Here is a 17153-nt window from a genome sequence, read left to right on the forward strand (position 1 = left end):
ACAGTTTTGTTGTGTACTACTGGGGTATAGAGCAGCAAGCAAGCACTTGGAAAACGGCTTTTTTTGCAGCCCAATCTGGGGTAAGGCTAACCAGCAGCTCCAATTTGGTGTGTTTGCATGTAGCACAGAGTAGGAATATGGTTGTAGACTTTTGATGTTTTTTGTTTTTTGCACCCCCCACAAAAATTATACCAATACATGGTTAATTCAAGCAACAACCTCCCTCTGATAATGTGACGACGATGAAGACCAGTTACAGTTTTTCTTTCCTTTTTATTAAAAAAAAAAAAAATACAATAAAAAGCTTGTAGTTCACTCTGCAACAACTATGCACTGGCCTACACACATCAAAGTTTAATCGAAGAGAAAAAAAAAAAAACAACAAAAACAATAAAGCACACACAGATGACAGTAAATAAATCGAAAACCAGACGAAATACTATTTCCAAAAACAAAAAAAAAAAAAAACAAAAAATAAAAAAAAAAAAAAAATGGCCGACGAAAACAAGGGTGTTGATATTGTTTTTAGTTTTTTTTTTTTTTTTGTCTTTTTATTTATCATCAAAATATACACAAAAAAAAAAAACTACAAACAAAAACAAATGATTAAACTGTTTTTGTTGTATTCTTTGAGTGTAAAATGATTATAAACTTATCGATTATGATGATGACGAATGGACTTTGGAAGCTTCTGTATGTAGTTAACAGAAACAGAAAGTAGAAGTTCCGCTATATAATTACATTAATGGCACAGAAACGTATGTAACATGTGCAGTTTTTTTTTGTTGTCTATTATAAACGTACAAAATGGTTACTTCCGGTTTGGTTGCAATTTTTTTTATTAATTTAAAGTTGAAGCTTATTGCGAAATTTAATTAATTCAAGGTTAGGGTGAATTTTTTTTTTGAGGAAATTAAAATGCAGGTGAATTTATAAATCGCTTGTGGGTAAAAAACGGTATTAAAAATTGTTTAATAATACCTATTATAAAAAAAAGGTTGTAGTTTTGAAAAAAAAAAAAAAATAAATAAAAAAAAATAAGTAGTTTACAAATTGAGTAAGCAATGATCGGGATCAACTTGGCAAAATCAAATGTATTAATTTCAACTTTCTTAACACATTTTTTTCAATAAGACTTTAGTTAAAATTCAATTAGAATTCAATAAGACTTCAGTAAAACTTCAATAAGACATTCAAAAAGACTTCTATAAGACTTTAATAAGATTGCAACAAGACTTCAAAAAGAATTCAATAAGACTTTAGTAAGACTTCAATAAAAGTTCAGCAAGACTTCAACAAAACTTTAGTAAGATTTAAGTAAGACTTAAAAAAAAAACTTCATTCAGACATGAGTAAGACTTTACTAAGACTTTAGTAAGATTTTGGTAGGACTTAAAAAAAACTTCAGTTAGAAAACAGTAAGACTTTACTTTAGACTTCAATAGGACTTCAGTAAGACTTCAATTAGATTTCAGTAAAACTTCAATAAGTCTTTAGTAAGATTTCAATAAAATTTCAGTTAGTTTTACTTAAGAGAGACTTCAGTTCAGCTTCAGCTTCATGTTTTCGAAGTGATTTCCCCGTTTTATATGAGGGTTTCTTTAGAATGAAGTCAATACTCTCAGGGAGATATTCATACACAATAACCTCAATTATCAACCACCTTTTGAGTTATTAAAATTATTTTATTTTCTTTCAAATGAGTATGAGTAATAACTGTACCTAATACTGAAAATTGTATTCTCTTCTTTCCAAAGTGGATGTTTTTTTTTTTTTTTTTTTGTTTCTTTTGTTTTTATAGGTTATTGTGTGTTTATTGATGACAACAATTTTTAACATTCTCTAATTTACATTATTTGGGTTGAGTCAATAAATATATAACAACAAACAAATAAAAACAAAATAAATAAAAACACACACAGAATTTGTTTGTTTTTTTTTTTTTTTATTATTTTTGATATGATTTTTGTTCCTTTTTTGAACTGACAAATAAACATTTTTATGATTTTAGTTTTTATTTTTTTGGGACAACGATGGTAAACTTTATTAATATATTAATATTTTCATTTTTATTATCAAAAAGACAAAAACTATTAATTCGAGTAGAAAGTTTTTTGTTTGTTTTTATTTGTTTATTTGACAGTGATTTGATTATCATAATTAAAAGGTGAAATTAATGCCTTAATTTCGAGTAAAGAAGTTTAAATTTTTATAGACCAAAGGCCTTTAATTTATTTGGGCAATAAAGGTCCTGAATTTCAATTACTTTGAGTTTCAAAAATAGAAAACTCAATATTATTGTAAGAAGAATTTGTTTTGAATTCAAATTACAAACCTATGTTATAGAACTATTTGCACATCTTTGTGACTATTGATTTGGTACTTAAATTATTTTTATATACATTATAATAATAAAAATACCCTAAAACGAGTTTGAATGTGCAAAGCAGCCAGCGAGAGAAAATTTTGTATTAATATTCTGAAATTAATTTTAACGGTCACTGTGGCGTATGCGTACTATTTTGCTTAAACATTTTTGCTGACTAAGACCTTATTTTTTGTTTCCTTTTTTTTAACCAATTGACTTCTTACGTAGGAGTATTTATGTTAATTTAATTGTTTAAGCAATGTTCATACAAAAGACTAAAACACTTTTTCAATAAAACGTGCAGTCACTTGCAGACAAATGTATTATAAATAATAATAATCATTTTTAGCAAAAAACAAAACCGACTTCCATGGATCAAAACTAGGTTTTATGGTTTTTAAAATAGTTCCTATGGCAAAAAGTGAACGAAATTGAAATGGGACCACACTGCAGCCACCAGCTATCCAATACAAAAAGAATTATCAAAATTGGTTCACTCAGTCCAAAGTTATGCGGTAACAAACATAAAAAAAAAAAAAAAAAAAAAAAAAAAAAAATACAGACGAATTGAATACCTCCTCCTTTTTGGAAGTCGGTAAAAAAAAAAAAAAAACGTCACAAGTCAGACACTAAAGTTTACCTTTTGTTTAGCCTTATATCATATATAACTCTAATGAATAAAGTTCTATTCGTCGAACATGTAATTTTAATTGATTTAATTTTTAAGAAAAAAAAGTTGAAGCAATATTCTTAAAAATGCATTGATTTTTTTTTTCTTCAAAAAAGAGTTTTTGAAAGCTAAACTACCTTCCCTGACAAATTTATACTAATCATTCGAAAAAAAAAGAACCAATATTCTAATCAGTTAAAAGTTCTGTATAGAAATAAATAAAATAACAAATGGATATTTTCTTTGTAACGGGTGTGACACAGTTGCTTAATTTTTTGTTCCTAGTTTGTGTACTGTACACGTACACTTAATAAGGTATTTAGGTTTTTAAACACCTTACGTATTTACCTAGTTGTTAATATATTTTTAAAATTACATTACAAACTCCTAAGATTGGTGGTAACGGGTGTGACGTTAGAAAATCGATTCAGTCTGCTTCGATGACTTTTAGATGCCATATTGTAGATTTTTGAACTAAAAGTCGTGGATATTCGAAGGAAATTTATAAAAAAAACTGTGTTCTTATAACAATTCAAAAATGTAACGGGTGTGACATATTTTTGTAACGGATGTGGCATGGTATGAAAAAAATCGTATTTATATAATCTATAAACAATTTAAAAAAAATATCAATAGCTTCAAATTAAAAATATTTAAGCACTATTTGAACAAATTTTTTTAGGGTCAGAAGCTGAGTATGCCTACATCAAAATAATTGACTCGAAATTTTTTTTACCAAAATATTTTAATTTTAGGGAAAATATGAAATATGTATAAAAAAAAAACTTAAACAAACAATATATCACTTTCATTTTTTGTGGTCAACTTGCGTTGCATTACCCAAATGCCAATCAAAACTGCAAAATATCATCATATTTCAATTTATAAATTTTATTCTAAACTATTTCATTGAATGACTTTGAAGTTTCTGACAGTTTCAACTGACAGCAGTGTAACAAATAGAAGTGCCATCATACATAAGTAATCTCCCCTAAACACGTCTTTTCTTCCAACATTATAGATTTTCTAGTTCAGATTCTACCTATAACTGACAATTAATTGTTTCCTTCACATCAACTGTCAATTGCTTTGGTCAGTAATCGATCATCTATCTGTCAAACCTAGAAAAAAAAAATGCTATGTATATCAATAACACGTATCGTTTGCGCTTCTATATAACATTGATTTAACATTAATTCAATTATTTCAATTAAATCTGACGTTTATATCGCCACACAGTTTACAATTCTCTTAACGACAATAATTCACTATTATTAATATCTACTATGCCTCTGCCCTTCAAATCTGTCATGTGACGTTTTTTTGATACTTTTGACGTTCATATCAAAAAAATATCCCAATCCCAATCTCCCATCTCTCTCATTTTTCTTTTATTATTGTTCTTGTCGACATCGCATCGTCGGCGTCGTCGTCGTCGGTGTAAAAACTTTAATTTGTTTGTGTATATTTAATTTGCAGTCTAAACGTCAGCAATCTCTTAAAAATATTATTTCTCTTTCTCCCTCTTTCTCTCACCCATCGCACATTTTCATTGTCGTCGTTTGAGAGGAGGGAGGAATAATGTGTGCTTATAGGAGTACTATTTGCTTCTTTAAGTTGTTGTTTTGCTGTGTGCTTCTGAGCTTGATGATTTTATTATAAAATTAAATTTTATTTTATTTTTGCCATTTTTCTTTCGGTGTAGGAATTAAATGTGCCGCCGCTGCTGCCGCACGGCGCGCATTATATGTGCGAATGTGGGTCATGGATGAAAGAAAAAGCGAAAAATGTGGGTCATGAATTTTAGTCGATATTCGTATATATATTCCTATTCTCATATAATACTTGTATAACGTCTCTATACTACTAATACCTACTTGTTCGCAAATCGTCTCGTTGTTTCGTTTGTTTCTGTTGCTGAGTTGCTGACTTTTTCGTTGTTGTTCCGCTCGTGCATTCGAGAGACTTTGCAAGTGTTTTTTTTCGTTTTTTTTTTTCTTACTTACTTCCTCCCTCACAAAACGACGCCCCCCTTTTGTCAGAATCACTGTTGAGTCAGTCATGCAATAACAATAACAACAATACTAGGTACTCGTGTGACTGTCAATGATGACGTAGATGAAGGCGACTTGTGTAGCACGTGAATTGTTTTTTTTTTTTTTTTTGCATTTTTGTTTGAGAAAAACCCACAGACTTGCAATTTATTTTTTTTTTTTTATTTCGGCCGAATTGGATTTTTTTTTTTAAGTAAAACTAACAGACAACGGGAACAAAAATATAATGCAGGTCAAATTATTATTTTTTTTTTTTTTTTAATTTATATATTTTGTAGCCATTGCAACAATACACATGCAAAAAAGATTTATTTTAATTTCAAGTGTTGCCATGGGGTTGTAATCTGGTTAATGAGATTTGTTTTTTTTTTGTTTTTGTTTTGCTTTAATCTTTTGCAACTTGCTTTTGATTTTTCATTTTCATTCAAATCAACCTTGTATTTGAGACAATTATTGGCGTTTAAATGGAGAAATTCAGAGTGAAAGTATTTTGTACTTAACAAAAGAAAAACGCGTTAATAATTGTACGAGACTTTTTCTCAATATTTTAAAAAGATGTGATTTTTTAGATTTTTCATCTGAGTTATTAGAATTAAACTGAAAATACTCTTAAACAATTTCAAGCCAAAAACATTAGTCACAGGCGACAGTATTCAAAAAAAGAATTAGATAAAGATTGGATTTGAACCCGAAGCTCTGGCGTGACATTCCATCCAGCTAACCATTACCTAACCATGGTAGACGGATCAACCAAACATATTTAAATTTTAGTATAAAAACCATTTTAAGAGTAACTATTTTTTTTTCGCATCATGTTCGTGCGGCTAGATGAAGCCTGACTTATTAATTTAAAATGAAATGTTTGGGAAGAGGTGATTGAAGTGGTCCGCAAACCTAAAAAAAAATAAAAAAAAAAATAGTACGCATACGCCGTAGTGACCGTTTAAATGCAATCAGTTTTTCTTTTCTCTCTTCTTTTTTTTTTTACTTGCTTATAGGCAGAGAACATATTGGTTTCGTGTCCATTAATTTCGTTCGAGGTCTAAACTAACAGTATGGTAATCAAGAAGTTGTAAAAGGACAGTGCAGCCTAAAAGGGTCCACTAATTATATGGAAATATATCAAATTTAATTTCTCAAAAAAAAAAAAAAAAACTAAAAAAATACTTTTAAATTTTTAATAGTTAACAAATACATAGCAACTTTGAAGTTCAAGAGCAAAAACTAGCGACCCAGTCGAGTATTTTGTTTATTAAAGTATTTAAAGTACATAAGTTGGGAAATTGTATCTAAAAAAGGCTTCTTACAGTCACATTAAGTATTGTTCTATTCACCGAAAATAATTGAAGGGAGCTTCCTGATTCCTGATTTCGATTTACACTCCAAATGTAAATTTCTACCAAATATCAACAAAAATTTTACGTAGTATGTTCTTTAGATTCTTTTTCTTAAATATAATATTTCTAGATTTTAATAGAAATATGTGTTTTTTATTTAGTTTTTGCAATAATTTCACATTTCCTCTTTATTAAAAAAAAATATAAACACTCTTTAATCCAAAAAAATATTTAGACTTATTTAATATTTATCCCATGGCAGAGACAACATTTTAAATAAAAAAAAATTGTCAAAAGACACCCTTTCATCTTTGAAAAATGGTAAATGACTTCTTCAAACAGAGTCTTAGTGAAAATCAAACATTTTCTTTTCACTTAAAAAAAAAACACCCTTTAAAAAAAAAAAATAGGGTAAGATAGAGACTTAGTTAATTCGTACTTGAAAAGAAAATATTATTAATAAAGTTGGTTTAAAATTCTTTTTTTTTTTACTTTTCGCCGATGTTACACCCATCCTACCCCCCAACCCCCCCCCCCCCACCCGAAAAAAATTTGTAATAAAATTTCACTGGAGTACACTTTTGTCAAAGTTTTTTTATTCTGTACCTATTCCATACTTTTCTTTAAAAGAAACACCCTTTCACTCAATATAATTTTTGAGACACCTTAGTTCTAATAACAAATCGAGCTTTTCGACAAAGTTAAAAAAAAAGAACAAATTTATGGCAGCTGTTTTGATATTTTTTATCAGAAATAACTCAAAAAAAAAACACTCTTTCAACAAAAATATTTATAAGGACCTTAGTTCTATATTTTAGTTTCCATTTCGCCCGCCAAAAAAAAACTCTTTCCACCGATTTTTTTTTTAGACAAACAATGAAAACTATTTGCCAAGTTACTTCTTGAGGATATCAAATTTTGTTTTATATTAATTTTTTGCACCATTTTATTAAATTTTTTATGAATGGATTGTTTGTTACCCTCAATTGCCTCTATTTGTTTCAAAATATTTTTAATATTTTTTCATATACTTTCAATAAAAAAAATACAAAACTTACATTTGCAAGCCTTTTATAATAATTTATATCCGTTTATCTGAAAAATAATAAATTTGAGTTTCAAACTCAAAGAATAAGAGATCCCAATGTTTTGCTTTCGTTCAGTTTAATAACTACGAGTATTTTATAAAAAATACTAAAACACACACAAACACTAAAATATACTTTTTTATCGATAAGATATTTTTTTATTTTCCACTAAAAAAAAAAATTAAAAACTATGATTACTCGACGAAAAACTTGTATTTTACTCCAAATTGAGTGAGAACAATTTCGTACAACTTCCAAAATGATCAAAATTTTAGCGCGAAATGGGTAAGGTACACTTGAAAATTTAATAAAAAATTACCAAGCAAGGAAGAGTGACTAATTTCAATTTTAGTAATTTCACAATTTATTTTTGATTTCTCTCTTTTGTACTCATTTCAAATTATTGAGCTAATCGAAAATAAATGCACGTCACTGATCAATTTATTATCGATTTTTGCTAACCAAATTAAAACAAAAAAAAAAATAAAACAAAGCAAATAACCGTTAAGAATTATTTTATTTCAAATCATAAAACATGAACCAATTTTTATTAATATTCACACTCAATATTTTTTATCAATAAAAAATAGACAGAAAAAAAAATATAAAAACGCACCTGTCACCGGAAGATGACGCTGAGTAACTACTTTTTTTTCTATTTTTACATCCGAGTCTAAAAAAAAAACTTCAAATTTCATAACAAAACCCGAAAAAAAAAATAAAACAGAAACATAAATTTTGTCTTCAAACACGAAAAAGAAAAAGACGAAAAAAAAAAATGTACTCAAAATAAATATCAAAGAGCTAAATTTATAAAATCTATTAAGTCACAATCCACCTTGACTATGACTATGAATTTTGTTGTTGTTGTTGTTGTAGTAATTTTTTTAGTCAATTTGTTTCTAATATCTTTCACTCACTCAAATGAAATGTATGTTTTTAGTACACAATAAGCGCCATCGTTAAACTAACTCGTAACTCTTTAAAATGTGATCTCAACTCAAATCATTGACGATTTCATAAATAATTACCCAAAGAACCACTACCACCCAGTCAGTTAAGAGTCCGGCTTCTTGTCGATCATTTTTGTAGTAGTTTTTTTTTTTTTTTTTTTTTTTAATGAGTTGATGAGTGATGTGTGTTTTGAGTGATATTTTAACCTATTCACTTGATTGTGTGCTGTAATATTAGTACAAAACTTTGGGAGTCACTAAAGTGAAAACAGAAATAACAAACAATAAAAAAAATATAAATAAAAATATTAATCAGACGAATCAAGACGCACAAAAAAGCTTTCGCTTTTTTTTTTTTTTTTTTTTTTTCTTTCTTTTTTTTTTTTTATATCAATTTTTGTTAAAATTGAGAACTGAGTGTTACTAAACGTTTAATCATTTATTGTGAGAGCAATAAAGAGAATGAAAAGTTTGGCAGTGTTCTCACTTTGTCAAGATTGTATTAGATCTACTACTCTTTTCAGTCATTTCAAATAGACACATAGACAACATAAATTCAATTAAAGACTAAAACACTGCATGATGTTTGACACGTAGATAAACTAAATTGTATTGCTTAATCTATTTAAATTAGGGAACACTAATTTTTATGTTGGAAGGGGGGATTTAACTGAGTATCAAAAAATTGAGTACGCTATTATATTATTTGAGTGGGTTATTGGGAGGGTGATTAACAAAATACTATTTATATTTTGTTGTCAAGATAAGATTGAAACTATTTTCTCTTTCAATCTCATTAGATTTTGAAATAAATTTTAACAAGCTGTTAAACTAGATGGAAAAATGAGTTTCGGTATGAGTCAAAGGCTAATCGCGCTAAGGAAAGTGTGACTTAATTAAAAGTTATGACGCTTGAATATAATTGTCGTGTGCTGTGATCTTTGGAAGCGTCACGTCTTTAGTTTTTTTTTAACGTTTCGATTAAAGTTTAAGGGATTTTTTTTATAAAATATTTGATAGCTCATTAATAGGATAAATATATTTTTCGTTATAGGGTGATTTTTTTTAGGGATTGATTTATGTGTGAAAAAGGTTTCAAACCAGCTGACATAAATTTTATTTATTTTTTTTTTTAATTTGGTGAAAAAGTTAAAGTTTCGTTTATTATAAGAATCAAAAATCTAAAGGGTTTGCAAAATTTTCTTAAGTTTTGGGTGAAAGGGTGTTTTTTTCGGAGGGTTGCGTTACATGTGTATTTGTAATAAAAATGTCATATCAGCTGCCATAAATTTGGTTTGTTTGTATTTTTTTTTAAATTTGGTAGAAGATCTCAATAGGTTTTTTTAGAACTAAAGTGTCTAGATAATTATCTTTTAATTTGGCAAAAGCGTTACATTTAAGATAGAAACCAAGGTGTCAAATAATACAAAAAATGTTTAAAGATCCTTACAATCAAGATTTTCGTGCAAAAGATTTATGCAAAAATCCTTTATTTTCAATACCTTGCTTTTTTTCAAATTTTAATGATTCGATGTATTTTTTTTTTTAATTTTGGCAGAAAATTGTAGGCCACTTTTATTCTTGAAAAGTATGGAATGTTTTTTTATAAAGTCATCAATTCAAAATAAAATTATTTATTTATAAATATCCAAAATCAAAACAGCCAAATTTTGTGCGAGTTAAGTTAAGACCATTTAAAATTCATTTAATTTATTTAAATTGAAAAAAAAAAAAACGCGGCTTATTCGAAAATATTAAAATTATGTCTGTAAGAAACCGCGAAAGCCTTAAAAGTTATAAACTGGTAAATCTGATCAAATTTGTGAATTTTTTAAAACTATTTGTATCTACCATTTAGAAATCACTAATAAATAACTATTTTTCTTTATTTATTAAGCGACAAAAATTTACCTTTCAAACATAAACATCCCCCTAAGAACGGTTGGCCATTAGAACTCACCTGAAAATAAAAATGAAAATTTAACAATTAGATAAAATAATTCAAACTATTAAATAAAATTAAATTTTTATTTATTTTAAATTAAAATGACAGTAAAAATAAACAAACAAAAAAATATATTAAGAAAAGAAAGGGTGATTGACATATCATTTAAATAATAGTTCCCTTCAGTTTGCATAAGTGTTAAGAAGTTACTGCAATGCATTACTAAGAAAATTATATATAAGAATCATGAACTTTATTATGCCTTTTGGGAATTCTTAAGGCCCTTATACGAAGACTGATCTCAAGTATCGACGATTTTCAAAAAAACAAAAAGTTGTTTTTTTTCAAAATTTATTTTCAAAATGTTTTTAGTACTTTTTTAGTACAATCCCCTTAAGTAAATTTACATCAATCTTAAACAAACCTAAACTTAAAAAAATGTGACCAAATAAACAGAGAAAAAAGTGTCATTTATAGCATTAAATCACTCAACATTATTTTTTTAATAGTTTTTAGTACTTTTTTAGTACATTCGTTCCAAATAAGAATTACTATGTATATTCTAAAAAATACATTAAACTAAAAAAAAAACAAAACGTGGTTAAATAAACAAAGAAAAAATTTTGAATCGTAAACCTGTTTCACCAAGCAAATTAATTTAATAGTTTTTAATCCTTTTTTTAGTCCAATCCTCTTAAGTAAATTAATTAAAACTCGATTTACAAAAAAATTCTAAACGCGTGACCAAATACAATGATAAACTAGCTTCATTCCAATATTTTTTCACTAACAATAATTGATTTTAAGGTTTTTAGTACTTTTTTAGTACAATCCTTTCAAATAAAAATCACCCTAATTTTAAATTACCTCAAACTTTAAAAAACTATAGTTTAACACAAAATAGTTTCATTTAAAATACTGTTTCACTTAGCAAAATTGGTTTAAAAGTTTTTAGTACTTTCTTCTAGGAGAATCCTTTCAAATAAAAGAAATTACCTTAAACTCAATTGAATCCGATTCTTTTTTTTTACTTAAGATTTCATTTAATTAAATCACTATATTCCACCTTCATCTTTATCGTTCACCATCACCACCATTGCTTTTATTATCTTCTATTCTTTTCGTTTAATAAAAGAAAGAAAATGAATATGATGTCGTCATATAAAAATGGGTATAAATAAAATATAACAAAAAATAAAAAAAAAATATGATAATAAAAGAAAAATATGATATTATTTTGCAAGAGGAGTTATAAAAAAAAAAAAAACTTATATTTTTTTTCTGTGTTCTGTTCTTTCTTTAATTTCGTTTTCCATTTCAATTTAAATTTTAATCCTTCAAAAGCTTTCACATAGAATTTTTCTATACTGTTGCTTGCTGCTGCTGCTGTTAAGCATTCAAAAACGAGTAGAAACACAAACAAACAGAACAAAAAAAAATAATAAAAAAAAAAAAAATCAGAAGAAGAATAGCATTGAAATAATACAAGAAAAAAAAAAAAAAAAAAAAAAAAAACAAGGAAAAATTAAATAAAAACTGCACCAGGATATGCTAGCAATGTTGATGATGCTGTTTGTGATATTATATACCATCTCCACTGTAGGTGGTGGAGAGAAGAACGGTTTGGAGAGATGGTAAGGACGATGATGATAATAGCAATGGCAAGAGATGGGTTTTGTGTGATTCAAAACCATACAATACTCGTTTCGTTTTGCTGATGACGACAACGATTATGCCAACAATACCAGAAGTTTCAGATTTCTGTTTTATCCTTTTTTTTTCGTCCCTCCTCTCTTTTTTTTTATTCCTACCCGTTGCTACAAAACAACTCCCACCGTAATACCATTGCCATCTACCGGTGATCTTTTAGCTGCTGCTCCTGACTACTTTATGGTTCTGGGTTTTTCTTTTCTATCCCGCATATATAAACACACGCTCAGATAGCTCTCTGACGACCGAAAGACGTAAAAACAACAAATCCTTTATGTATATTTTTTTTGTATTATTTTTTAATAATACAAAAAAAAATGACAAAAAAATTAATTAAAACCAAGATGAACGAGTAGAAAAGTTGAAAACAAGAAACGAAGGCGAAAAAAAAAACATCCACATGTTCTCACACCATCATTCAACATCCATTTGGAAAAAAGGACATTGCTGAATGGTGAGAGTTTTGCCTATGTTCTTTTTCCAAAAAAAAAAAAAAAAAAAACTAAAGAAGAAAAAAAAAATCATCCGTCTTCAACTTTTATGTTTCCACTATTCCTCAAATCTAGGAAAAAAAATAATATAGTTTCAGGATTTTTATTTTGACGCCCAGAACAGAAGAGAACGAACCTACCCCAATCGAGTGCAGCTTGAAGCCCATCATATGAAAGTTTTTATTTTCTCCAATCTGCATAATAGTGAACGTTTTTTTTTTTTTCTCATGATGTGATGTATTTTTTTTTTTTTTGCCTTTTGCTAACAAAAAAAAAAATAACAGAAAAAATGCATAAAACTCCAGTGAACAGTTGAGAAGAAAAGTTTTTTAATATTCATATGCAGAGAGAAAACATGATTTGATGATATTCAGCTTGAAGTTATTTTTAATGGGATTTGTTTTTTTTTTTTTTTTTGTTTGCTTTATTTTATATTATATACTGTTGCTGTTTGCCAACATACAAAAGTAGTAGAAGAAGTTTCTTGATTGTTAAATAAATCAAATCGTTATAATGTGAAAATATTGTTTAAGGGGATATAATATGGCAATTTTGTGATGACGCCAAGAGCAAATCAAATACAGAGAATTTAAGTCAGTTTTTAGTACAAATTTAGTACTGACTGTTTAAGAGCCTTAGTTCATAATAAGTATTAGAAAAAATACAAAAATTGCCAAAGGTTATGTTTGTAGTTTATTTCGGATTCATAAAATCTAATTAAGTAGGAGAAAGTAGGCATTCGATCGTCACGGGTGGGACACTTGAAAAATTATTATTTATTGTTTTTGTTACAAACTCTACTCATAATTGTACAAAATTTACAGATTTTCATCAGTGCCAAGAAAAATATGTCCACTTGATATTGTTTTTTTTTTTTTAGAATAGATAGGGTATTTGCTACTGTCACGGGTGGAAAAGTATCGTAGAAATATTTTATTTAAATTCTTTGACTTATTACACAAAATATTCGTAGCATCTATAATAAAAGGCGAATTACTGTCTTTAATTACAAAAAAAATTAAGTTGTTAATGGCAGGGGTGGGTAAAATTTTTGTCACTGGTGGGACACTTTGCGATTGGAAATTTAACTATGTATTTATAAGACCAAACCTAAATTTTAATTTAATGTTTTTCTTTGAAAATCCATTAAAATCCCCAATTTCTTCAAAAATTCGAACTTCTTTCGTTTGTCCACCAAAAATCATCGTTTTTTTTTTATATATATATATTTTTTTTTTTTCTAGAAATTTTTAGTACAAAATTTGGTGTCGGGATGGAAAAACGACAGAAACTTGAATTTTTATAAGAAAGTACCTACATAATTTTTGGGGAACATAGACAAAAGGTGGGCAAACGAATTAGACTAGATTGGTTCAAAAATTTTGAGGCCGCAGTTGAATCTTCACAGAGCTCTCTTTGCCAGCTTCTTTTTATGCGTTTCCTGTGGTGACTAAAATTTACAAATAATGTTAAAGTTCATCATTGATTTACTATAATTAATATTGACCATGATTTTTCATCATTTTTATGTAATTTTGGAGACTGTTTCTATTTAATAAACAGTGTTTTTTTGTGAAGCAAAGTTAACAAATGCAACTAGCAACTATACGTTTTCCGGTTTGGGTTTTTGGGTTCACAACTAGGAGTTCCTTTTTGAAAATGCAAAACCAAAAAAACTACCTTATTAAATGATCAAAGCGACAATCGCTTTTTTCTAAATCAAAATTAGTTTTTTTTTTTTTTTTTACTTAACTCGTATGTATCTAAATCATATTGAGGAAAAATTAGTTCAAAAACATCAGTGGCTAAAACAAACATATATGGACCGTAATAACAACCTTGAGGAACGCCGCATAGTGCGTCGATTGTATGGCGATTGTGGACAAAATTGATTTTTCAATATAAATTGACTTTGCAACAAAATTGTAAAACCAGTTTTACTTATTTTAATAAATGTTTCACGCCTCTGCCACGCCCACATTTATATAAAGAATTTGATTTCTAGGCGAGTTTAAAAACAAAATATGGTAAAGACTCTATCACGCCCAATTTAGTAGCTAATATTTGCACCTTATCGTTTTTTCGTCTTTATTTAAGCTTTGAAAAATGATGATTGCGCTCTTAACCTACTAGTTTCGAGAAATGGAGGATAAACTATTTTGAGAATATCCAAATTTGTATTTGTAAACCTTAGATTCTAAATTTTAATAAATTTTATGATGAATCCTTGAATTTTCATCAAATTTATAAACTGTGTAACAAAAAGAAGGGTTATGTTTTTGACATGTTTGTTGCCTTATAAATACGAAACTAATTCTTCATAAATTAAAAAATAAGTAATTGTGTGAATTGGCTTCCTTATTTGCTGGTTATAAACTATATGACGTCACATTAAAACATATTTAGTGCCCTCTTAAAGCAAAATTTGTTTCTAAAAGTTTGAATCAAAAATCTTAATTTTTTACTAATACTTTAAATCATAATAGTTTCGAGGGAAAATGATCAAACTGATGGGAATAGTTGTCCAATTGTATGAACGAAAAATAAATTGTATGAACGAAACAAAAATCCTACATATACATAAAAAAAAACCTACTAAAAATTGCATCATGTGTTGCCACAGCTGTTCCTATCCTCGTCCTTTTATAAAAAAAAATGTAATAACTCTGAACCACAAAAAAAAAAGAAAAAACAAAAACAAAACTGAAATCGATTACTGTTGATATCCAAACAAAAAAAAAAAAACTGTATATTTTCCATTCCACTAAATACAGTAGTAAAATTACGACCCCCAATTTTCTATTAAAACTGCAACTGCTTCATGCCAACAATTAAGCAAGCAAACGAAAAAAAAAAAAAAAATAAAGCAAAAATAAAATTTTATATAAAATATTCTGCGGCGGACATTTTTTTCGAAAAAAAAACCAAAATTCCCCCAGGGAAGACAGTTTCAGCATCAGAAGCAGCAGCAGAAACCAGAGCCAGAGCAGCGCTATCAGCTTTTGCAAAACATCTCCCTATTGAATCGGATGCGATGGCCAGGCTATATACTGCATAGCAGAGGATAATGAAAAAGTTTCTACTGCTGCTGCTTCATCATTTTTGTTCATTAATTTTTATATAGACTTTTCGTCCTTTTTTCAAAAAAAAAAAAAAAAAAAATCAGAATTCCATAGGATTCCATTTAAATCACAGGGTGGGTGTCTGGGGTTTGTGAGTTAAAAAATAATAAAAAAAAAAAAATAAAATAAAGCTTGTAGGCCTTTGACAAGTCTCTGCTGCACAGGCAAGGCAGAAGCAGTAGCAACAGCAGCAGCACACGCTATGGGAAAAATTAGGCTTCTCGGTTTAATCAATATCTAAAGAGAGTTCCCTAGGATGTTTTCCTTCTTTTTTTTTTTTTTTTTTTATTTCAAAATAAAAGCTAATCATTCAACATCATGTTTGATGTAGTCATCCTGATCCTGAGGAGTTCCGCTCGACTTTTTATATCAATCTCGTTGAGAGTTTTACGCCGGAAACACTCCTTCGCAGGATATTTTTTTTTTTTTTTTGCTTTTTTCATCCCCTAACATCCTTTCATGTTCTATAGACCCAGTGTTAGTTTCGGAGACTTCTGAAAAAAAAAAATGTTCGTATAGGCAGAGGAGATTCACAAAATGAATAAAAAAAAAAATAATAATAAAAATAAAGAAACAAAATGGCAATGACCTACCCAACTAGAGCTTTTTGTGAGGAAGGGATGATAAATATAGAGGATTTGCCACTATACCCAACACAACCCCTATTCGACATTTTTTTTTTTTTTTTTTTTTTTTTTCATTTCGTTGCTGATGCTCTGATGACGACGACGATGTTGATGATGATGATGAAGAGATTGAATAAAACGTTCCAACGAACGACGAACGTTTTGTGTGTTATTTGCATGATGATGATGATGATGTTTGTGGTAGTGTGGTGAATGTGAATGAATATATGGGTGGGGTTTTTTTTGAATGAATATAATAGACTCCTTTGTGCGCATTATTTTATTCTCCATTGGCAGCAGAATTACGTGATCCAGTCAAATAGGATTAAAAAGATAGAAAATAAAAAAAAAAAAAAAACAAGAGTAAAAGAACGCATTCATTAGTATACTCGTACTCCTCTGTTATGTGCATTCATATATAGGTAATAGTTAGTCCATATACAAATGTGTGAATATAGAATTTTTCTGTTGAGAGTATACTATACTACGAGGGTATTATAACAGCATAACCCATTGGCTTATAATATTAAAAAACAAAAAAAAAGATAATACCGCACATATACAATTGGAATTGAGTAAGATTTAATCGGGGATTAAATTAACAGGGCGATTTACAGATAATTTAACACACCAGGGATGTGTCCAATTGCTATAGGTACCTAGATGGCAATTGTAATTGTTTTTATATGGAATTGAAGGAGCTTTTTTCAACTAAATAAATATAATTGGGTGTGGTGTTGTCAGGAGATTTCATTTGTAACCAAATCAATGTCATTTTTGTCAAAAACT

The 17153-nt window shown here is 28.1% G+C and overlaps 1 protein-coding gene across 14 annotated transcripts in view; it reads right to left on the reverse strand.

Annotated features, from left to right (window-relative positions):
* The window catches only part of LOC129916819 (neurogenic protein mastermind), a 222790-nt gene that overhangs the window by 55361 nt on the left and 150276 nt on the right, over nucleotides 1-17153 (reverse strand). Inside the window, exon 2 of one of the 14 annotated variants that reach the window (XM_055996983.1) lies at nucleotides 10382-10430. The exons of the other annotated variants lie outside the window; for them this stretch is intronic. Coding sequence (XP_055852958.1) covers nucleotides 10382-10398 — 17 coding nt within the window. The 5' untranslated portion in view covers nucleotides 10399-10430. The remainder of the gene's footprint in view (nucleotides 1-10381; nucleotides 10431-17153) is intronic. 14 annotated transcript variants of the gene reach the window in all.

The sequence above is a fragment of the Episyrphus balteatus genome, chromosome 3 (genome assembly GCF_945859705.1).
Source record: "Episyrphus balteatus chromosome 3, idEpiBalt1.1, whole genome shotgun sequence".
NCBI classification, from domain to species: domain Eukaryota; kingdom Metazoa; phylum Arthropoda; class Insecta; order Diptera; family Syrphidae; genus Episyrphus; species Episyrphus balteatus.